Here is a 23,630-nt window from a genome sequence, read left to right on the forward strand (position 1 = left end):
TGCTTTCATCCCTCTAGCACGTTACATGCACTAATGAAAAACAAAAACTCATAGCGTATAAATGTTTGTTTATAAATGAGCCACCCTCTCCCTTTTTTTTCCCTTTACCAGAAGTTTTCTGTTCACAACAGAGGCCATGAATTATTTCCTATACTTAAAATGAAAAGCCTAATATTCAAGGAGACTTAAGAAACCAGCAGATCCCTGATATATGATATTCAGACTACAATTTTAAAATCAGTTAGGTAGCAGGGGTGTCTGGAGACCAGCCCTAATCAGGAAAGAATTACAAAGGAAGAGAACAGATCATTTCCTTTGTGACGCATCTTCCTTAATGAAATAATATTAACCATGCATAGCTCCTTGGAGGTAAGTTCCTTGAGGGTAAAAAGTGCTCTTTATCCCTACCCATGACAGTGCTCCCCTGACAGAGTCCATGAATACTTCCTATGTCATTCAGAAAAGCAGAAAGAGACCACTAGAAGACAGAGAGTTGCATCCGGCATCTGATCACCCTATTATTGCAGATTTAACCAGTTTCACCGGGAAAAGGAGAAAAATAACTCGAGCTGGCCTTGGGCTTACTAAAGGCAGGGCCTGCTAATGAAATCCACAATAAAGCAGGCTTATGCTCAATTCATAAGGCTATTTAATCATTTGAGTTCTACTCTCAAATTACAAAATTCAATTTCTTCCCAAGGAGGTGTTTGTACTTTCCTGACACATGAGCCCTGAAGTCACCCTGCTCCAGTTTAAATACCCAGAAAAGATGGTCCTTAAATTTAACATGATTGAAATAATACTTCGTCTGTGCTCTCTGCCAGCTCTCGGAAACCTACAGTTTGAGTCAGTGTGGTTGGGGTAAGGGTATATGATGCAATTCATGCATTGAGATATATATGGGAAAGCAGTATACAAAGCCTGGATGAATCCAAGTCCAAAAGCCAACAGGATGCATTTCTCAACTTGAAATGAAAGGTATCTTTAGGTAGCTTAAAAGATAATTTACTTAAGTCCACATAGGGGAAATTTAATAAACTCGGATTGTTATTTCATTATTGTTATTAATAGTGATCTTTGTTCAGCACTTACCACATGCCAAGCACTGTACTAAGTGCTGGGGTAGATATAGTATGAGCAGATCGGACACAATCCCTACCCATGTGGGGCTGACAGTGTACCAGAAAGGGAAAACAAATATTTAATCCTTATTTTAGAGTTGAGGAAACTGAGGCAGAGGAAAGTACATGACTTGGCCACGGACATAAAGCAGGCAAGTTGGGAAATCAGATTAAGGTTCTCCTGACTCCGAGGCTCGTGCTCATTCTTTTAGGCCATGCTGCGTCTATAAATAGTGCCGCTATTTTTGCTAATATAGAAAATGTCAGGGAATTTCTTACCTTGTCAAATGGAATGTTTATTGTGCTGAAAATGGCTGTAAACACTGACTTCCATGAAGGGAACAATTCCAATCTGTGAACTACCAGTCTCCATTTTAGATACTTCATTCAAAAAGTATTTTCTATCCTTAGGGAGGATAGGGATGAGGATTGAGGAGCTTGTCCACTATTCTCCAAATTCCCCCTTTAGATTTGAAGAACTGCTCCCTGCCGTGATTTTGAATTTCTCCCCCATTTTTGCTTCATTTCCTGTTCTTTCACCCGAAGATTCTCCCACAGCTCAAATATGTCCATTCTCTCTGGGTGTCACCATCATCCTTCACACTTAGGGAGATCTTTTAAATTAGTTTTAAAATTCCTTTTCATAAATTAATATTTATGCAGTCAAGGGTATAATTAATTACTTAAAGTTTTCATTAAAGGCACTTTTTAATTAGCTGTATTTCTGCAAATAAAGTAATGGGAAACTGAGACTGCAATCAGAAGCTCAAAGAGTGTAATCAAAAATCACGGGTGATCCAGGTTAGCTGAAAAGCAATAGTATCCATCACTAAGGTTCTGTCTGATCATTGTTCTCTCTCCAAGGATAAGTGCATTATTCACTATTAATGGCAGATAAATTAGCATTAACAGAAGCTAAAATCCAGCTCTCATACACATTAAAATGCAAACTATGCCACTACTATATTATGGCTGTATATTCAGCAACTTAAAGGCAGTTCCATAAGAGCAAGTGTCTTTAGAAGGGGAGGCCCTTGAGTGGAAATCCAGAGTTAAGATGAACATTTGCTTCTGGCTAAGCAAGGATCATTATTCTGCGAAAGAAAATCAGCACCAGGCAGGTCGAGAAACAAATGCTGATCTTTAGGGTGTAGAGTGTGGAAAAGACCATTGCTTGTAAACTGGTCTTTATAATACCCCCACACTCACCATATAGTCATTCTCCACTCTCCCACTTCCAAGTCCTGGATCATGCCTTCCCATTTCCCTCCTTCTTCAAATCCACAAGACAACTTCCCTTCTGAAATCCGACTTCCTCAAGGGGGCCTTCCCAGATTAATTTTTCATCTCCCAGGTCCCGTCCATATTCCGTCCGGGTCCAGCATATCCATATTCTCTCATCGCACAGTTGTACATATTGGTACATGTAGTTCACTAACCAAGCAGTTAAATTGTAGGTTATTTATGTAAATTCTTCTCCTTGGGATTGCAACTTCCTTGGGGGTGAAAATCATTCCTTCTAGCCCGGGAGGGTGAAAAGACATGAGAGGTGTAGATTAGGTGGGAGGTCCCAGACCCCGTTTGGTTATCCATCTACCTCCACATAATAATAATGATAATGATGGCATTTATTAAGCACTCACTGTGTGCAAAGCACTGTTCTAAGCACTGGGGAGGTTACTAGGTGATCAGGTTGTCCCACAGGGGGCTCACAGCCTTAATCCCCATTTTCCAGATGAAGGAACTGAGGCACGGAGAAGTTAAGTGACTTGCCCAAAGTCACCCAGCTGATAATTGGCAGAGCGTGATTTGAACCCATGACCTCTGACTCCAAAGCCCGTGCTCTTTCCACTGAGCCTCGCTGTTTCTCATCAAATGGAAACTCTTTACCATAGGTTTTAAAGCACTTAATCACCTTGCCCCCTCCTATTTTAGCACCCTGATTGAGTACTATAACCCAGCCCACATACTTCACTTCTCTAACATCAACCTATTCAAATAATGTCATCTATTTCACCGCTGACAACTTGCCCACGTCCTCCCTTGGCCTAGAACTCCTTTCTCCCATATATACAGTTACCTCATCTGTAAAATGGGGATTGAGAGTGTGAGCCCCATGAGGGACAGGGACGGTGTCCATCCTAATTTGCTTGCATCCACCCCAGAGCTAAGTACAGTGCCTGGCACACAGTAAGTGCTGAACAAATACCACAATTATTATTATTATGATAAGACCACTGCTCTTCCAAATTTCAGAGTCTTCTTTGAATCACGAAGAGTCCTTTCCCAACTAAGCCCTTAATTCTTCTACTCCTTTTTCCTTCTGTGTCACCTTAGCACTTGGATTTGAACCCTTTAAAAGCATTTGATTCTCACCCCACCTTCAGCCCATTGCACTTATATACATATCTATTACTTTTTTTTTAGTATCTGTCCCCCCTCTAGACTGTTAGTTCCTTATAAGCAGGGAGCATGTCTACCAAGTCTATTGCACTAAACTCTCCCAAGTGCTAAGTAAAGTGCTCTGAACCCAGTAAGTACGCAGCATGGCTCAGAGAAGCAGCGTGTCTCAGTGGAAAGCACCACAACTACAGGAGAAGCAGTGTGGCTCAATGGAAAGAGCACAGGCTTTGGAGTCAGAGATCATAGGTTCAAATCCCGGCTCCACCAATTGTCAGCTGTGTGACTTTGGGCAAGTCACTTAACTTCTCTGTGCCTCAGTTCCCTCATCTGTAAAATGGGGATTAAGACTGTAAACCCCAAGTGGGACAACCTGATCACCTTGTAACCTCCCCAGTGCTTAGAACAGTGCTTTGCACATAGTAAGCGCTTAATAAATGCTATTATTATTATTATTATGAATGCCATTATTATTATTATTACTTAATAAATACCATTGATTGATTAATTGATTGAACTCTCTCTGCTGGTGTAATGTGGGAGTATTGCTCTGGTTCTGATTGACTGACTGCATTCCAAGGCATCCTCTATAACATTATCCATTAGAAAAAAAGATATTAACTTCATTCTCTCACAGTGATGAAGTCACAGAGCTACAGAGAACATTGTGCATTGGGTGGTCAGCTGATGGATCAAGATCACAAAGTTAAAGAACTGTTAGAAGCCAATTTAACTCTGAGCATGTTTAATAATATCAGCCCATGAATCTCCCTTCAAAAACAACTCAACCCTGCTGGGTTGCCAGTATTGTTTTCGATTTTCATCTATTAGATATATGATCAAGCTTGTCAAGGCAGCCCTGAATAATAGAACTGAAAAATAAAGTCATTTACTTAAAACCTTCTTATAGCCATTAATCCAAACTCAGGTCAGATTTAAAGCCTGGAGGTATTTACCTACCCAAACTTAAACAGATGCTTTTGAGTTGCAAGTAATTTTACTCTTTTGTTATCTTAACGGGACATCTGTATAACCATCAACCCACGGAGTTAATACATTCAAAATGAAATATCCTGCGGGTTGCTTTGTGATTAGACACAACTGGACATTCACAACCGTTAAACAATTCCAACAGGGAAACAATAATCACACAATCTGAACAACATGCTTACTGTAGATTGCTGCTCATATGTCACACACCATTTCCCCATACCAGCTTTTTTGCTATTGGAGCTGTACCCTGTAAACAAGTGCTATCCATCCCACCCTCAGCCCCACAGCATTTATGTACTTCACCATAATTTATTTTAAGGTGTATCTCCTTTTCTAGACTGCGAGGTCTTTGTGGACTGGGAATGAGTCTACCAACTCTATCGCATTGTACTTTCCCAAGCACTCAGTATACAATAAGAACTCAATAAATATCACCGTTTGATTGATCTTTCTCATCAAAATGAGCTTATGGCCTAATGAAATATCACATCAGTCATTTGCCTTCTCCCAGTCAAGTCTAAAATCACAACCACTGGCCTGGGGATCCAGGCTGAATGTTTAAACGGGTCCCATCCCCAAATCTCACTGGAGTTTACATCATTGGAAATAAGAAAATTCAGCTCCCAAGAATATGGTTGAAGTTACACCCAGCAGAGGCTCTGAAGGGCTAATGCTTGAAATTGAGAGAACTCTTCATTTAGTTATTTCAAACCTATGATATGGAGCAGGGTAGCAGACCAGGTGCCTTGGTGAACAGCAATAAAAGGCTGAAAGGTCAGAGAAATTGCCATATTTTCCTTCAGGACACTTTATACAATTTTTCAATCTTGTTTCTTATCAATTAGTAATTACTACTAGTAACTGTGGTATTTGTTAAGGACTTAATATCTGCTAAGCATTTAACAAAGTGATGGGATATATACAAGATAAGCAGATAGGACACAATCCCTGTCCCATACAGTCCAAGGGGGAAGGGAGAAGAGATATTTAATCCCCATTGTACATATGGAGGAAACAGCCAAAGAGAGGTTAATTGACTTGCCCAAGGTCACACGGCAGGCAAGTGGTAGGGTGGTTATTAGAACCCAGGTCTCCTGGCTTGCAGGCCCATGTTCTTTCCATTAATAATAATGATGGCATTTATTAAGCGCTTACTATGTGCAAAGCACTGTTCTAAGCACTGGGGAGGTTACAAGGTGACCAGGTTGTCCCATAGAGGGCTCACAGTCTTAATCCCCATTTTACAGATGAGGTAACTGAGGCACAGAGAAGTTGAGTGACTTGCCCAAAGTCACACAGCTGAAAATTGGCGGAGCCGAGATTTGAACCCATCACCTCTGACTCCAAAGCCCGGGCTTTTTCCACTGAGCCACGCATTAGGTAATTCTTCTCTATTCCCAACCTCCACCATGCAGGAATTACTATGAACAGTTCATTAACCAAATGTGGGCATAATCCCTAGTTTCCCTTTTAATTAGAAATGGTGTTACTGATGGTAAGATCTTAGCCATGCACGTGGTGTTGCTGAAAAAAAACTGATGTACACCGACACTCCATTCCACACTCGGAGCACAGAAAGATTGTTCTCTGTGCACTGTGTTGCTGATTATAAAGCCTGTTATGGCTTTTGATTCTGTTTCAGTCTCCCAATCTCCAGCAACTCCTCAAATGCTCTTTTGATTGCTACAGGCAATCTGCTGCTGCTCTTGTCTCCTGTAGTACCACATTGTTTTTGTTTCATGGAGACGTTACAATCAATCAATGGTATTTACTGAGCACACACTGTGTGCAGAGCACTGTACTAAGTGCTTGGGAGAGCGCGGTAAAATAGTGTTCTCCCAACAGATTGCTGTAGTGCCACTTTGTGCCACTTCTTGGGGGCTTTAAAATCAATCAGTGGTATTTACTGAGCATGAGCTGTGAGCAGACCACTGTACCATCTTCAACCGCTCACTCTCCACTGGCTCCCTTGGTGACCTCATTCGCTCCCACGGCTTCAACTATCATCTCTACGCTGATGACACCCAGATTTACATCTCTGCCCCTGCTCTCTCCCCCTCCCTCCGGGCTCGCATCTCCTCCTGCCTTCAGGACATCTCCATCTGGATGTCCGCCCGCCACCTAAAGCTCAACATGTCGAAGACTGAGCTCCTTGTCTTCCCTCCCAAACCTTGTCCTCTCCCTGACTTTCCCATCTCCGTTGACGGCACTACCATCCTTCCCGTCTCACAAGCCCGCAACCTTGGTGTCATCCTCGACTCCGCTCTCTCATTCACCCCTCACATCCAAGCCGTCACCAAAACCTGCCGGTCTCAGCTCCGCAACATTGCCAAGATCCGCCCTTTCCTCTCCATCCAAACTGCTACCCTGCTAATTCAAGCTCTCAACCTATCCCGTCTGGACTACTGCACTAGCCTTCTCTCTGATCTCCCATCCTCGTGTCTCTCTCCACTTCAATCCATACTTCATGCTGCTGCCCGGATTATCTTTGTCCAGAAACGCTCTGGACATATTACTCCCCTCCTCAAAAACCTCCAATGGCTACCGATCAATCTGCGCATCAGACAGAAACTCCTCACCCTGGGCTTCAAGGCTCTCCATCCCCTCGCCCCCTCCCACCTCACCTCCCTTCTCTCCTTCTACTGCCCAGCCCGCACCCTCCGCTCCTCCACCACTAATCTCCTCACTGTACCTTGCTCTCGCCTGTCCCGCCATCGACCCCCGGCCCACGTCATCCCCCGGGCCTGGAATGCCCTCCCTCTGCTCCTCCGCCAAGCTAGCTCTCTTCCTCCCTTCAAGGCCCTGCTGAGAGCTCACCTCCTCCACGAGGCCTTCCCAGACTGAGCCCCTTCTTTCCTGTCCCCCTCGTCCCCCTCTCCATCCCCCCATCTTACCTCCTTCCCTTCCCCACAGCACCTGTATATATGTATATATGGTTGTACATATTTATTACTCTATTTATTTATTTATTTATTTATTTTACTTGTACATTTCTAGCCTACTTATTTTATTTTGTTGGTATGTTTGGTTCTGTTCTCTGTCTCCCCCTTTTAGACTGTGAGCCCACTGTTGGGCAGGGACTGTCTCTATGTTATGCCAATTTGTACTTCCCAAGCGCTTAGTACAGTGCTCTGCACATAGTAAGCGCTCAATAAATACGATTGATTGATTGATTGATTGTACTAAGTGCTTGGGAGAGCACAATACAATAGAGGTTTCCTAATAGAGTTGTTGTGGTACCCTATTGTGCTTCATGGGGGCTCTAAAATCAATCAGCGGTATTTACCAAGCATGCACTGTGTGCAGAGCACTGTATTAAGAGCTTGGGAGAGTACAGTAGAGATGGTAAGGACCTTACAGTCTTATTTATTTAACCCTTCCTGTTGTGTATATCTAATTTCAGCTCCTTAAGAACAAAACAAGATGGAAAATTCTCAGACTCTTATATAGAGAGCTCACGCATGCATGCACATGCCCACAAAAACTATACACACTCAGTGGGTTATGAGAAGGTGACATTTCTAATTCTTTCATTTTAGGGTTTCCAGCACAATCTTTCAGAAATCTCCCTCCAACATCGATCGTTCAATTACTTCTCGAAAGATTGGCTGTAACTACAGCAAGCAAAGAATTAAGTGATCCCTGCTTTCCTTGCTCAAATGGAGCTTCTCAGAGAACATGAAATTTTAATCATCTTCTTATAACAAACAATGCGAAAGACAGTTTCAAAGGCAAAATCGTGGGGGCTTTCCCTACCTCCTTGTGCCCTAAGGGTTTGAACAGAGATAGACTGCAAGCTGTCTGGGGGCAAAGACTGTGTCTAACAGCTGTGTTGCATTGTACTCTCCCAAGCACTTAGTGTAATTGTTTGCACACAGCGTGGCTTAGTGGAAAGAACACAGGCTTGGGAGAGTTAGAGGGCATGGGTTCGAATCCTAGATCTGCCACTTGTCAGCTGAGTGACTTCAGGCAAGCCACTTAACTTCTCTGTGCCTCAGTTATCTCATCTGTAAAATGGGGACTAAGACCGTGAGCCCCACGTGGGACAGCCTGATAACCTTATATCTACCCCAGTGCTTGGCACATAGTAAGCTCTTAATAAATACCATCAGTACTATTAAATACCATTGATTGATGTTGATAAAGATATTTCACATGGCAATTTTTGGATGCCTCTTAGGAATGGGAAAAGCCCTTCTGGGATTTTCTGTCTGTGGAAGACCCCAAAACTTGTAGGTTACTGGCCACTGAGTCTACAGATTCTGCCTCTAGATTGTGAGTGATACTTTGTGTGAAGCCACAAGGACTTTTCACACCCAGCTTCTGTGAATTGTATTTGTACTAAGCCACTAACTGAACTAAACTAAGCTTGCTACATGACCTCTCTGGATAATAATAATGGTGGTATTTGTTAATTTATTCATTCAATCATATTTACTGAGCACTTACTGTGTGCTGAGCACTGTACTAAGTGCTTGGGAAATACAAGTCGGCAACACATAGAGACAGTCCCTACCCAACAGCGGGCTCACAGTCTAGAAGATTTGTTAAGCACTTATTATGTGCCATGCACTGTATGAGATAAAAGATAATCAGATCAGAAACAATCCCCAGTCCCACATGAGGCTCATAGTTTCCCAGATGATGAAATTGAGGCACGGAGAGTTAAGTGACTTGCTCAAGGTCATACAGTGGGCGAGTGGCAGGGCGAGGATTAGAATCTGGGTCCTCTAACTCCCAGACTCTTGTTTGTTCCAGTAGGTCACCCTGAAGGTTTGTTTTCCTCACCTATGTGTAACTATCAGTTGGTGATTTAAGGAGGATGACTAAAAATATATATATAAGGAAAATGCTTTTAAAACCAAAAAATGGATTCTGGAAGCATCGGAGACAGATAAATGAGCTCAGTTTATCTTGCTTGTCAGTGAATGTGTACTTGGAGAGGAAATCCTTACCATTCTGCTTCCCTTTCACTGGCTACACTGTCTTCCTACAAGGATTTCCTGGCCCAGCCAAGAGAGGGGGAGTCAATTTAAGGCAGGGCTGAGGTTAAATGCTTGCTCTGGACCGGGCAGTGCCCTAAGCGCTGGGGTAGATCTGTGATAATGGCCATGCTACAGGGAGAGGGGCGAGGGAGAGGGGCTGACCCCTGGGGCTCTGGCTCTGACCCGGCTGCCACCCACTCCCCCGGCCCCCGGGGCGATGGAAGTGGGTCGAGGTTGTGGGGTGGCTTAGTGAAAAGAGCCCGAGCTTGGGAGGCAGAGGTTGTGGGTTCTAATCCTGACTCCACCACTTGTCAGCTGTGTGACTTTGGGCAAGTCGCTTAACTTCTCTGTGCCTCGGTTACCTCACCTGTCAAATGGGGATTAAGATTGTGAGCCCCACGGAGACAATCTGATTCCCTTGTGTCTACCCCAGCGCTTAGAACAGTGCTTGGCACATAATAAGTGCTTAGCAAATGCCGTGATCATCATCATCATAAAAGCCATTAAGATGGGTTATTCTGCAGCAGGACCCTGAACTCAGTAGATGCTAACCTAGAACGCCTATGTTGAAATGAATTTTACTCATTATCAATCCTCTATACTGTAGACTGTACAGCCTCTAAACTGTAAGCTCATCATGGTCAGGGAACGCCTCTGTTAATCCTTTTGTATTGTACTCTCTCAAGTCTTATACAATGGTCTGAACATAGTAAGTGCTTAGTGAATACCACTGATTGATTGAATGATTGATTAATCCACTCAACACTTCCCCCGGCTTTTTGAATCAATATCAAATCAACACTCTTGTGACTATTTTGGGTAGTCCCAGAAGCCCAGCTTTTAAGCAAATGAATTCACTAACAGGCATAGCCCAAGCTCAGGAGAGACTGCAAAATGCCATTACCCTATGTGCTGAAGCCTGCTTTGATAATAATAATGATTATGGTTTTTATTAAGTGCTTACTATATGCCAGGCACTCTATTAAGCGCTGGAGTAGTTACAAGATAATCAGGTTGGATACAGTCCCTGTCCCACAAAGTGTTCACAGTCTAAATCTCCGTTTTGCAGATGAGGAAACTGAGGTACAGACAAGTGAAGTGACTTGTCCAAGGTCATACAGCAGACTAGTGGCTGACCTGAGATTAGACTTTTAGGCCCATGTTCTTTCCACTAGGTCATGAAAGTCAGGGATGAGTGCTGCAGTGGTATTCTCAGTTAAATGTCCGATTCTTTTAAGGAAGTGATAATCTCACGGCCAGGGCTTTGTGAGGCAGGTGCCACTGGTGCATGGACCACATTATCCCCTTTGCTTAGGAGCTTCATGGCCACCCCACAGTATTGACGATCACACCAGAGGCAGCCCAAACACCAGACCCCACTCAAACCCAGCGTACCCACTCCAAGGGTTCCTGAAATCTGAAGTTCCAGAAGCAATGACTCATTCATTCAATAGTACTAATTGAGTGCCTACCGTGTGCAAAGAGCATTTTTTATTTAATGGTATTTATTAAACACTTACTAGATGTCAGGCATTGTACTAAGTGCTGGGGAAGATACAAGATAATAACTTTTTCAAGTTAAAGTTTCAAGATAATAGGATTGGACACAGTTACTTTATCACACAAGGCTCACACTGCTCTTAGTGATGGGGAAAAAAATACATGGATGAGCATTAGACACAGTCCCAAGAGGCCACCTGAGGAGCTGAAACTCTAAGAATAAGGGAAAGGGAGAAAGTAGGCAACACACACACAGGGAAGATGAAATACTAAAAGCAGAACAACAATCTATAAAGATAAGGACAACGATAAATATAATAAATTCAACTGAGAACTTCAGTTAAAGGAGCAAATTTTCAAACTGCTCAAGGCTCAGAAAGGGCTATTCAGAGTCAGTTATGCCTAATTGTCCCAGAATATCTTGGGGCCTAAAGGTTTCTCCCTTTTCTCTCTGTCCTCGACATACACTTCAAGGCCAAGACCCTGCTCTGCCTAAAGTATTCATTTAATAAGTACAATGAACACTATTGCATCCCCTACCTATTTTTGGCAATAGCAGGGCTTATGGATCTAAATCTGTGAATGACTTTATGGATGCCTTTGGCTACAAATAGGCAAAGTGGTAATACACCGAATCACCTTTGTCTCTCCTTTAACAAGACGGAAAGAGGTCCATAAAACTTTTCAGTCATCGTAAGCTTACCCTCAAACACATAGCTTCAGCATACTGATCTGGATAAAACAATAATAAAAATGGTATTTTTTAAGTGCTTACTATGTGACAGGCACTGTACTAAGCGCTGGGGTGAGTACAAGCAAATCGGGTTGGGCACAGTCCCTGTCCCCACTGGGGCTCACAATCTCAATCCCTATTTTCCAAATGAGGTAACTGAAGCTCAGAGAGGTGCAGTGACTTGCTCAAGGTCACAGAGGAGACAAGTGACTGAGCCAGGATTAGAACCCATGACCTTCTGACTCCCACGCCCATGCTCTATCCCTACAGAAGCAGCGTGGCTCAGTGGAAAGAGCACGGGCTTGGGAGCCAGAGGTCATGGGTTCTAATCCTGGCTTCACCACATGTCTGCTTTGTGACCTTGGGCAAGTCACTTAACTTCTCTGAGCCTCAGTTACCTTATCTGTAAAATGGGGATTAAGACTGTGAGCCCCACGTGGGACAACCTGATCACCTTGTATACCCCCCAGTGCTTAGAACAGTGCTTCACACATAGTAAGTGCTTAACAAATGCCATCATCATTATCATCATTATTATTATTACACCATGCCGCTTCTCAAAAACAGGAAAATAAATATGACCTAATAAGGGATTATAAGGTCTTCAAGAGCAGGATTAATCAATCAATCAATGGTATTTTTTTGAGTGCTTAATGTGCGCATAGTAGTGTACTAAGTGCTTTAGAGAAATGTACAATCCCTGCCCCTAAGGAACTTTCATCCTGGAGAGAAAATCTTTTCCTTTTATCGTACTCTCCTAAGACCTGGTGTTCATTAAATGTTAATAAATGAGTAAAGTGGGTGAGAAGGAAATTGTTGTAAAATGGAGCAACAGAAACACATACACACACCCACACATATGCTCTTTATAACCAGGTGGTCCTCATCTGATGGAAATTTATCATTTGGTTCCTCAGAACATCCTGTGCATGCATATCTCTTGTGGCTTGTAACCTCAGGGAGAGCCGCCCCTTTTGAAAAATAGAGGTTATGCTACACTTCCATAAAGTTTATTATGTATTTATTATATGGAGTCTATTTGGTGCAGTGTATTTTGAGTCATTCATTCAATCATATTTATTGAGTGCTTCCTGTGTGCAGAGCACTGTACTAAGTGCTTGGAAAGTACAACTTGGCAACAAATAGAGAAAATCCCTACCCAACAATGGGCTCAGAGTCTAGAAGAGTGTCTGACATATCTCTCGTAATAGGCCCAAAAGTATTTTATTGTTACTGTCTTGGCAGAAATTGCTCTCTATTTCCAAGGATGAGAGAGAAAGAAAATTAAAGAAGGGAAAAGGGGAGAGGGCAGAAAAAAAAAAAGAGAAGAGAAGACATGATAGTAGAGAGGAAGAGGAGAGGGGAGAAAAATGAAAGGGGAGTAGAAGAAAGGAAAGAAGAGGAAGGGCAGAAGAGACAAGAGGAAAGGGAGGAATAAGGAAGAGGGCTGAGAGGAGGGGAGAGGAAATTGGAGGGAAACCTGGAGAAACGACAAACAAGACTCAAGAAGGAGCCAACAATTCCAAATAAAATGCTTTTGTTGGAACAAAATTGCTTTTGCCAGAGTCATCTCCATCAGGGAACTTCTAACAGGACTTGATTCCTCCAAAAGTTTGATGCCATCACCCTCAGGGTCTGTATGGAAGGTCCTGACAGACTCAAATTGACCTGAGAATTACTCCCTCCGGAACCAACTATGATTTTCCCCTAAGCAAACAGAATGCCAAACTAAGCTTTCACAGGAAATTGACAGTACAACATAACAGAGATGGTAGACTCTGCCCAAAAGGAGCGTACAGTCTAGAGAGTGACAGGATTATATTTCATATACAAATGATGTCAAAGCACATCTTCTCTATATCTATGTTCCCTCCTGTAACTCCAAACTGTTCATTCTTTGCTAAGTAAACATAAGAATTTAAGTAAAAAATACATATACATATATATGCATTTTGCTATCTACATAAATGTGCATTTGGGCTTTTTGAAAGATTGAGGTGTAGAAGTGTTGCTTAATAGTGTGTCCTATCTGGCAAAATAGACAACCAATTCTGAAAACAGTAAAGAAACAGTACAAACAATTGAATATCATGACAATGGAGCTATAAATTACAACATTCCCCTAAATGGAAAAAAACGGCCCTTTAACTAGGAGAGAGGTGTGGTGGGAAAACTCTCTTTCCTGGAGTAATTTAGAATCAGATTTGTTCTTCTTCAGCCTGTAATGAATCACAAGCCCCAGGTTACAATTTCATTCAACCACCGAAACTTTGTTTGGTAATTATTGCATTGCGTTATGGACAACCCCTGGAAATTAGCGAGTAAGGAATAAGCAAGTTGGTAAGCAGACTACCAATTTACTCTGGCTTACCCTGGTTTACCGGAAGGCTTTGTGAGTGAAAAAAAAACACACATTGTACTATTGAAATCACTAATTAGCCATTCAGATTATAAATCTGCATCGCCTGATTGCTATAATGTTTGAATGAAGCGTTCCTTAAAAAACGCAGTCTGTTACTCCCTGAAAAATACACTTAATTATAGACCAACTACAGGAGAATGAGATTTGGTCCACTCAATTCCTCCATCAATCTAGGTTCATCCAAGGGTCCCAGAGGGCAGCAATGACTGGATTTGAAGATTGGGCATTTAACACACGGTTGATGACTCAGACAGATCATAGGGTAAATTACCTTTGAAAGGTCCCCAGCCTCCAAGTAGAAGCAGATGACAAACACGTTCCATGTAACCCAGAAGACTAGCCAGACAGCATACTGTAGAGGAAGGACAGAGAAATGATACATTATTGATCAGGCAATCACTCAGGTAGGGTCCAAAACAAAATGGCACAGATAAACCCACCGACTACCCAAAAAAGCTGTGTGGCAAGAAAATGTGCTTTACCCCAAAATGAAGACAGAAGACCATTCTTGAGGAAACAAAGTCTTGCTGGCCATTAATAATAACAATAATAATGGCATTTATTAGGCACTTACTATGTGCAAAACACTGTTCTAAACGCTGGGGAGGTCACAAGGTGATCAAGTTGTCCCTCGGGTGGGGGGGGTGGGGCTCACAGTCTTGATCCCCATTTTACAGGTGAGGTAACTGAGGCCCAGAGAAGTAAAGTGACTTGCCCAAAGTCACACAGCTGACAACTGGCAGAGCCGGGGTTTGAACCCATGACCTCTGACTCCAAAGCCCGGACTCTTTCCACTGAGCCATGCTGCTTCTCACAATGAGGTTCACCACAGGACCTCTATGGATTTCCATAGGGGTCGACACTTGCAGTTAATGCCTGACCTTCTGTGTTCATAAAGGTAAAAAGTGAGGAATATCAAACAACTCTGTCTTAAGTAGACTGTCCAACTACCTTGATTTGATAGAGGCAATCCCAGGAAATTTTTGCATAAATGTCCCAGAAATTGAACTGTCATCATCATCATCAATCATATTTATTGAGCGCCTGTCTGGCTCAAAGTTGGTCCACAAGGAGCAGCACTGACCCTCTGCTGCTCTTGCTCATTTTCAAAGTTTGGATTTACATCCCCTTGTTGGTGCTTGCTTAGTGCATACGCAGATAGTATTATTATTATTATTAGTGTATTTGTTAAGTGCTTACTATGCATCAGGCATTTTTCTAAGTGCTAGGTTAGATACAGGTTAATCAGGCTGGACACAGTCCCTGTCCCACAAAAAGCTCACAGTCTAAATAGGAAAGAGAACAGGCATTTAATCCTCATTTTACAGTTGGGGAAACTGAGGCACAGATAAATTAAGTGAGGGGACCAAGATCACACAACAAGCAATTAATTAGCAGACCTGGGATTAGAACCAAGGTCCTCTGACCCCCAGGCCTGTGCTCTTTCAACTAGGCTATCGTGCTTCTCATTTAGGTTCATTCCAAGCTGGAAGAATAACAAGAGAAACTGGGGAAGCATTTTGTTATTCCTGATGGAAAAGTAGAATTTGAAGAACAATAGATCATGAATAATACACATCCTGGGTCCTTCCTGCTCAGGACTCTATTTCCAACCTTAGCAATAGGATGCATGCTTTCCTGCCACTATGATACTGATGGGTAACATTTCTCTCTAAAGTAACCTATTCTGGACTTCTCATATGAAGTGCTATAAAACATCAGTCCCTATATGATTTTGACAAGCACCATTTCTCTGTGGCATTCAAGGGCTTTGTCTATGGTAAAATCTCAACTGCGCAGGCTACGTTTTCTGCAAACGGGTGAGTGTCACAATGAAAATGGAATGAACACGGAAACCTGCCCAAGATCTGATTTACCTCGTCTAGGAACCACTTAAAAAATAAAAGATAGCCCCCCTTAAACTGAGAGTAAATGGAATATTTTCCACTCAGTTAAATAATTACACAGCCAGAACGGTAGTTAATGGCCTTTTCGATCTATTTATTTATTGAAGGATAGATATTAGAATGGGTCACAAAATCTGGTATCCTTTCTCTGCATTAGGTCCACTGAAATAAAATGAATCTTCTTTGGGCTTTATCAAGTCTTTCTTCGAACACCTCTATTATTAGTCCCGACCCCATTACAATTGCTTAATGAATTCCTGCACCTCATTGACCTGGCAGTCCAGATGGGCTGTCTTGTAAGCTGAATGTTCTGATTCCATACTTCCACTCAAAACCTGGGTTTCAAAATTTCAATGATACTGTCCTGTCACAAAAGCATGGCAATTTAAAAACCAATAAATGACTTTTTTTTTCTTTTTAGTATGAAATCATTGCCTCCGAAACACTCCAGTGTTACATCACCTTACAGAACCTTTAAACATTTCATTCACCTTTTTTATGTTGTTGTTATTACCTCAAGTATTTATAGTCAATGATCATATCCTCCTTTGTCGTCTTTCCTCAGAGCCATACACAATAAATTCCTTTAATCTCTCTCCAAAAATCACACTTTCTAATCCTGCCACTATTCTGGATTATTTCCAATTTGCTGGATTTTATTATAAAGCGTTTATCCTCACACAGCATTCAGGGCATCACTAAAGCTGTATTAAAAGGAATTATCACTTCTATTGGCAGGTTTCCTTGTACAGTACATAAAAAAAAATCCTGTAGCTCCAGAGAACAATTGTGATATTTACAAAACGCATCAGAAGACAAGCTGAAATCTAATTTCCAATCAACAGACTAGCCTGGACCATCGCCGCATTTCTTCTAACTAGCATCCTCTTGTTTTGTAATTCTGCCTGGTGTTTGTTTGCCTCAAGTTCATTATCTTGCATTTATCTAAATTAAATCTCATCCAATTGAATTTTGCCCAGTTCTCAAAACTCAGAAGAATCCGTGGCTCTCTCCTGTCCTTCGGTCTAGAAGCGAGTTTTGTGAATGTTCCCGTCCGGTCTTTCCTCGCAGTCATTTATCATCGTTATTTAACAGCATTAGGCCTCATATCGACTCCTTCGGTGCCTGGCTCAATAACCTCCCTCCAATTTGATGTTGTGCCACTGATAATTGCTCTGATGTGTTTCTGGTCCCCTAGCAAGGGCCATCTTTCCCCACAGGATGTGACCTTTCCCAAGAGGATTGTCGATGGGCTGATCGGTCGGCTATTTCCCAGCTTTGATTCCAGGATTCCATGACCCTGCTTCCAGCTGTGCAATCAAGTGCTCTGTCTGTTCTCCCAGCCTTTATCCTCCATCCCTTGTATTCCATTGCGAGATTTATCTCGTACCGGTGACCTGATGTCTAGTGGTGCTGATCTCCCCTGCTGACAATATTAATTGATCATGAATAACAACATAGACCCTGCTGGTCAGAACTGTATACCATTATATGACCCACTACTAAGCACAGGACATAAGCACATACAAGTTACTCAGGTTGGACATAGCCCATGACCCACATGGGGCTCACGGTATTCATCCTCATTTTACAGGTGAGGTAACTGAAGTACAGAGTGAATAGACTTGCCCAAGGATCCACAGCAGACAAGTGACAGAGCCGGGAGTAGAACCCAGGTCTCTCTGACTCCCAAGCCCAAGGTCTATCCATTAAGAATCACCGTTTGCCATCAGAAGTCATTTCCAGGGCCACTGCAGCAGAATTTAGGAGCTCCAGGAAGCACTGAGACTCTGGAAAATCAGTATCCTCATAGGAAGGATGTGTTTAAAGGCTCTCTTCTTTTTTTTTTTTTTTTCCAGTTTGGACATAGTTCATGTCCCACATGGAGCTCTCTGTCTTAATCCCCATTTTACAGATGAGGTAACTGAGGTACAGCAAAATCAAGTGACTTGCCCAAGGTCTTGGGGGTCCAGCTGTAGGAAGCCCACTGTCTCCCCCTTTTAGACTATGAGCCCACTCTTGGGTAGGGACTGTCTCTATATGTTGCCAACTTGTACTTCCCAAGCGCTTAGTACAGTGCTCTGCACACAGTAAGCGCTCAATAAATACGATTGATGATGATGATGATGATGAGAAAATATCCTGTCTCCAGCTCTCGGGCTGCTTGTGTTTTTACAGAGAAATGGCAGCCTTCCACCCAGGACACAATGGGTCACAATTCCCAGGTTTAGAAACTGCTGAACTAGATAATCTCCTGTTATCTCTTCCTTCACCATTTGTGACTCAAGGTGAGATAATTGAAACTGATTCCTAACTACTCCTCTACCAACCACATCACTGTGGGCCCGTTGTTGGGTAGGGACCGTTTCTATATGTTGCCAACTTGTACTTCCCAAGCACTTAGTACAGTGCTTTGCACACAGTAAGCTCTCAATAAATTCAATTGAATGAATGAATGAACAACTTCTAAACCCCTTATCTAAATAAAATGAGGGGATCTGGCTGCTGTTTAAAATGAAGAAAATTTACTTCTGTATTCTCTATCAATGATATTGAATGAAAATCTGTGTGCAGAGTACCTTACTAAGTGTTTGGGGAATACACAGACTCACTAAAGGAAGGCTCACATCCTATACTTCCAACCAGAGAGACAGGGACGTAAAATGGCAAATATACTGAGGTTGAGAGTAAATACGAATGATAGACACCAGCAAAATACAATAGATATTGAAAAAATAAATATAGGAACATTAAGGTGGCTGATTGTGTGATGAGACCATGTAGCGGGGAAATTTAATCAGGAAAAGCATTCTGGGAAAGATAGCAATTTAAGAGTGTTGAAGGAAGGGAGGGAGATGGTGAGATCTCCTCTCCGTACCTCACTCTCACCTGTCCCGCCATCGACCCCCGGCCCACGTCATCCCCCTGGCCTGGAATGCCCTCCCTCCCCACATTTGCAAAGTTAGCTCTCTTCTTCCCTTCAAAGTCCTACTGAGAGCTCACCTCCTCCAGGAGGCCTTCCCAGACTGAGCCCCCTCCTTCCTCTTCCCCTCCTCCCCCTCCCCATCCCCCACGCCTTACCTCCTTCCCCTCTCCACAGCACCTGTATATATGTTTGTACGTATTTATTACTCTATTTTATTTGTACATATTTATTCTATGTATTTTATTTTGTTAATATGTTTTGTTTTGTTCTCTGTCTCCCCCTTCTAGACTGTGAGCCCACTGTTGGGTAGGGACTGTCTCTATATGTTGCCAACTTGCACTTCCCAAGCACTTAGTACAGTGCTCTGCACACAGTAAGTGCTCAATAAATACGATTGAATGAATGAATGAATGAATGGTTGGCAAAGCTGAGTTGGGGAGGGCATCCCAGGTATGGGAGAGGTATGTGCAGTGGCTCAGAGGTGGGAAAAAATGAGAACGAGGAAGAGTTAAGAGATTTGCTTGGGTTTTCTTAAAAAGTACTTTCAGCAATGTTTTCAGAATATTACACCTCTCCACTGACCGCACTACAAAATCAATTTCAACAGAATAGACCATTATTCTCTGTTAAAACTGAGTTGAAGAGTCAAGAGTTAGTGGAGATGAAGATTAAAACTTGCCACTCCTCTGACTCCTGAATACTTTTCCTATTTCCCTTTGTTATTCCAGGAGGGTGAGGTTGTCTTGCTCCTTCTCTCCAAAGCAAACTAAAGCTACTGACATGAATAACATTCATGAATAGACCACTATGGATGATTAGGAACATGTTCTTTCCACACTGCACATCTGTCTGGTTAGATGCGATGTGTTCATGATGTGGGAAGGAATGGTTGAGCACATGCTCGCAGAAAAGTGCACATACTAGAATGTCATTTTTTCTTAAAAGTTTCTTAAATAGTACTTGTCAAGCACTTACTATGTGCTAAGCACCGGGGCAGATACAGGGTTATCAGGTTGCACACAGTCCCTGCTCAACATGAGACTCACAGTCTAGGTATGAGGGAGTAGGATTTAATCTCCATTTGACAGGTGAGGAAACTGAGGTGCAGAGGAATTCAGTGACTTGCCCAAGGTCACAAAGCAGACAAGTGGCAGAACCAAGATTAGAATCAAGGTCCACTGACTCCCTGGGTTATACTCTGTCTACTAGGCTATATTACTTCTCATTAGACCACACTGCTTCTCAAGAAGAGCTCATCAAGGATATAGTCCTAGAATTATGGAAGAACTTAATGTACTTCAAACTGGGATTTTTATTATTATTATTAATAACAACCCAATTTGCAAAATTACAAAATGCAAAAGCAAACCTTCTCCTAGTTCCCATTGGTTTATTGCAATGAGATTGACTGAGCTTCTATTCATGACACAAGGTTGTATTGAGATCTTGGAAACATACAAGAAAAATCCCCGCCCTTTTGAATTTTACAATCTAGATAAATTACTAACAAATAAATAGATAAGTAAATTAAAAAGTGCTAAGGAATGTGAGCGGGCTTATGTCACCAGGACAATGGGGAGATTCATATCTTTCTGAAGCCATACCACATTGGAAAGTGGTGAATAATCCCAAAGACTTGATTGACACTCCTAACTGTGAGGAAACAAAACAATGTAACAATCTGCAGCAGAGTTCACAAAGGGATTTGGTTGCTTGGTTTACCAAAAGCCATACCCTGAGAGGTAAGACGCAGCAAGATGCGGGGCTTGTTGAGGCACAACCATGTTTAAAGAGAGAGAAGATGTGAGCAAAGGGAACAACAGATATAGGGGCTAGGATGGCAAGAAAGGAAATGCCCACTAAGGCCAAGTTTTCAAAAGCCAGTCAAACTGATGCCATCGTAGAAATGCAGCAAATTCAAACCTCTCAGGCAGCGCTGGGTGGACAGCGGGCAGGTTTGTTGTTTTAGCATTTTCAAGCTGGGGCCCTGAACACTGCTTTTGCTGTGTCAGTCAAATGGACCCGGTATTCTGACTCTGACTTGGTAACCAGTTGCTCGGAGGTACAGTGTGATGACTGTCCAACTTGTTCCAGCGATAAAACCCTGTCCCTGTCCATACACCCCCAAACAAAGGTTTTTCAGCCAATCCAAATTAATTTCAGCCGACCAGTTTAAGCCCCCTTTTAGGTAAATTGAAATTTCAGATGAGAGTATTTGTGCTGTTAACAAATACATGGATTCATGACTTTTTTTTTCCAACAAGCATTGGTCTACTCCCTGCTTTTACAGTCACAGGTGCCATTTCAGCTGTGGGATAAAGCCTGTTTTCACCACTAGAGATTTGAGGACTGGCTTTCCAACCTCTCTCAACTCAGCTCTCTATATATGATGATAGCTTCTGAAGAGAAGAAACAAGACAGAAAATCAGGACCAACTAACTCCTTGGCTCTTTTAAATATGCTGGCCCCTCCCAAGCCCTAACCCTCTAGTGCTCCCTTTAAGGGCCACATTCCCCAACCCACTTTAAATTCCTGCACTCAAAATCAAACACTGATACTTATATTCATACCCCATAGCTCTTACAAGTTATTTAATCTTCCTTAGACCCCTTTTATAGACTATATTTCTCTATCGGGTTCCTTCTCCACCACATCTCAAAAACTTCCCTCCAATAGGAGACTGTTATTTTCTATCCGTAATCATTTGCCTTGTCATTTTAAGTTGTGACTCTTTTCTTGTTTTATTGTTTCATTGAAAAGCTGATTCCCAGAGCCATGTTGGTTCATATTGTTTTCCCCTCCATTTTCCTTTTTCCTAAGTGCTCTAAAATCTTGATTTCTCTCAAGATCATGCTGGTTAGGCCAGACTGTGAGACTGCAAGTAGAAAGACACACATCCACACCTAGTCCTGTGAAAGTGCCTGGAGAGCACAACTCTGTGCCTTCATTTCTGCTGGATTTGTATGATCCCTTCAAATACGTAGCCCAGCGCAATTTCTTTCTGCCCATAAGGATGACAGGAAAGATGACATTTATCAATATTTCATTTGATATCTGTCAACTTTGATGGATAGTGTCCATATTAATAGTTTTGTCATTTTATATCTGATAAACACGAGTTTCTATATATTTGATGTACAAGGTTTCCAATGTACTAAATGAAATATTAAAAATAAGTGTGTTTTTAACTTGGATTCGAGGGTAACAACTATGTTCAGGCAAAGGTTTTATCGAGCTGATTATGATAGCTTGAAAACAACAAAAGACAGTCATTCAGGAGACAGTGAGTCCGTCGTTGGATAGGGACTGTCTCTGTTGCTGCATTGTACTTTCCAAGCGCTTAGTACAGTGCTCTGCATTAATTCATTCAATTCATTCAATGATATTTATTGAGTGCATACTGTGTGCAGAGCACTGTACTAAGCGCTTGGGAAGTACAAGTCGGCAACATACAGAGATGGTCCCTACCCAACAACGGGCTCACAATCTAGAGGGGGTAGACAGACAACAACAACAAAAAATTACTCTGCACACAGTAAGTGCTCAACAAATACGATTGAATGCATGACTTAATGAGTTGCTATATGCAACAACCGTGCCATTAAGGCAGTTAGGCAGGCACGTGTGTGCGCACACACACACCCACACACTCTGCCCAGGCAGAGGATTGTGAGCTACTACCAAGTCAGCTAAGTGTTATGAATTGACAATAAACAATTTAATTAACAACATTTAGGTCGGCATCACCAAAATCCTACACGTATCTGGAGAACTCCAGCAGCACTGTCAGACAGTTCGCTCATCTCTCTAATAATAATAATAATAATGGCATTTATTAAGCACTTACTATGTGCAAAGCACTGTTCTAAGCACTGGGAGCTTACAAAGTGATCAGATTGTCCTACCCAACAATGGGCATATTGTTGATTGATTGATTGAGTGACCATGGAGCTGAATGCTGTCACTGAATTCTGCTAGATCACTATACAAAGATGCAAAGCCAGACAAAGACTGTAAGCTCAATGTGGACAGGGGATGTGTCTTTATTGTTATATTGTAGTCTCCTAAATGGCTCAGTGGAAAGAGAAAGGACTTGGGAGTCAGAGGTCATGGGTTCAAATCCTGGCTCTGCCACTTATCAGCTGTGTGACCTTAGGCAAGTCATTTAACTTCTCTGGGCCTCAGTTCCCTCATCTGTAAAATGGGGATGAAGACTGTGAGCCCCACGTGGGACAACCTTGATCACCTTGCATTCCCCCCAGCGCTTAGAACAGTGTTTGGCACATAGTAAGCGCTTAACAAATGCCACCATTATTATTAGTAGTAGTAATAGTAGTACAGTGCTTTGAAAACGGTCCATGCTCAATGAATACAACTGAATGAATGAATGAAAGGAGTAGAGGACTAAATCAAATTTCCTTTGGGAAACTACAGACAGAATACGGCTGTTTGACACTGGAGCTCCAATCCTACTGAAGGCTGAAGAGCTGTAGTGCTCTCCAAACTTCTATGTAGTTATGAGAAGTGGGTCCACCACAAAAGACATATCAGCTTATTAAACACTTACACATCATTAACAACATTAAATTATGATGAAAGTAATAATAATAATGTTACCTAAGCACTTACTATGTGCCCAGCAC

The 23,630-nt window shown here is 42.2% G+C and overlaps 1 protein-coding gene across 2 annotated transcripts in view; it reads right to left on the reverse strand.

Annotated features, from left to right (window-relative positions):
• Positions 1-23,630, reverse strand: part of NKAIN2 (sodium/potassium transporting ATPase interacting 2) — a 1,260,259-nt gene that overhangs the window by 551,252 nt on the left and 685,377 nt on the right. For both annotated transcript variants that reach the window (XM_038771617.1, XM_038771616.1), the window contains exon 3: positions 14,426-14,506. In XM_038771617.1, the coding sequence (XP_038627545.1) occupies positions 14,426-14,506 (81 nt within the window). The remainder of the gene's footprint in view (positions 1-14,425; positions 14,507-23,630) is intronic.

This window comes from Tachyglossus aculeatus, chromosome 2 (genome assembly GCF_015852505.1).
Source record: "Tachyglossus aculeatus isolate mTacAcu1 chromosome 2, mTacAcu1.pri, whole genome shotgun sequence".
Lineage (NCBI taxonomy): Eukaryota > Metazoa > Chordata > Mammalia > Monotremata > Tachyglossidae > Tachyglossus > Tachyglossus aculeatus.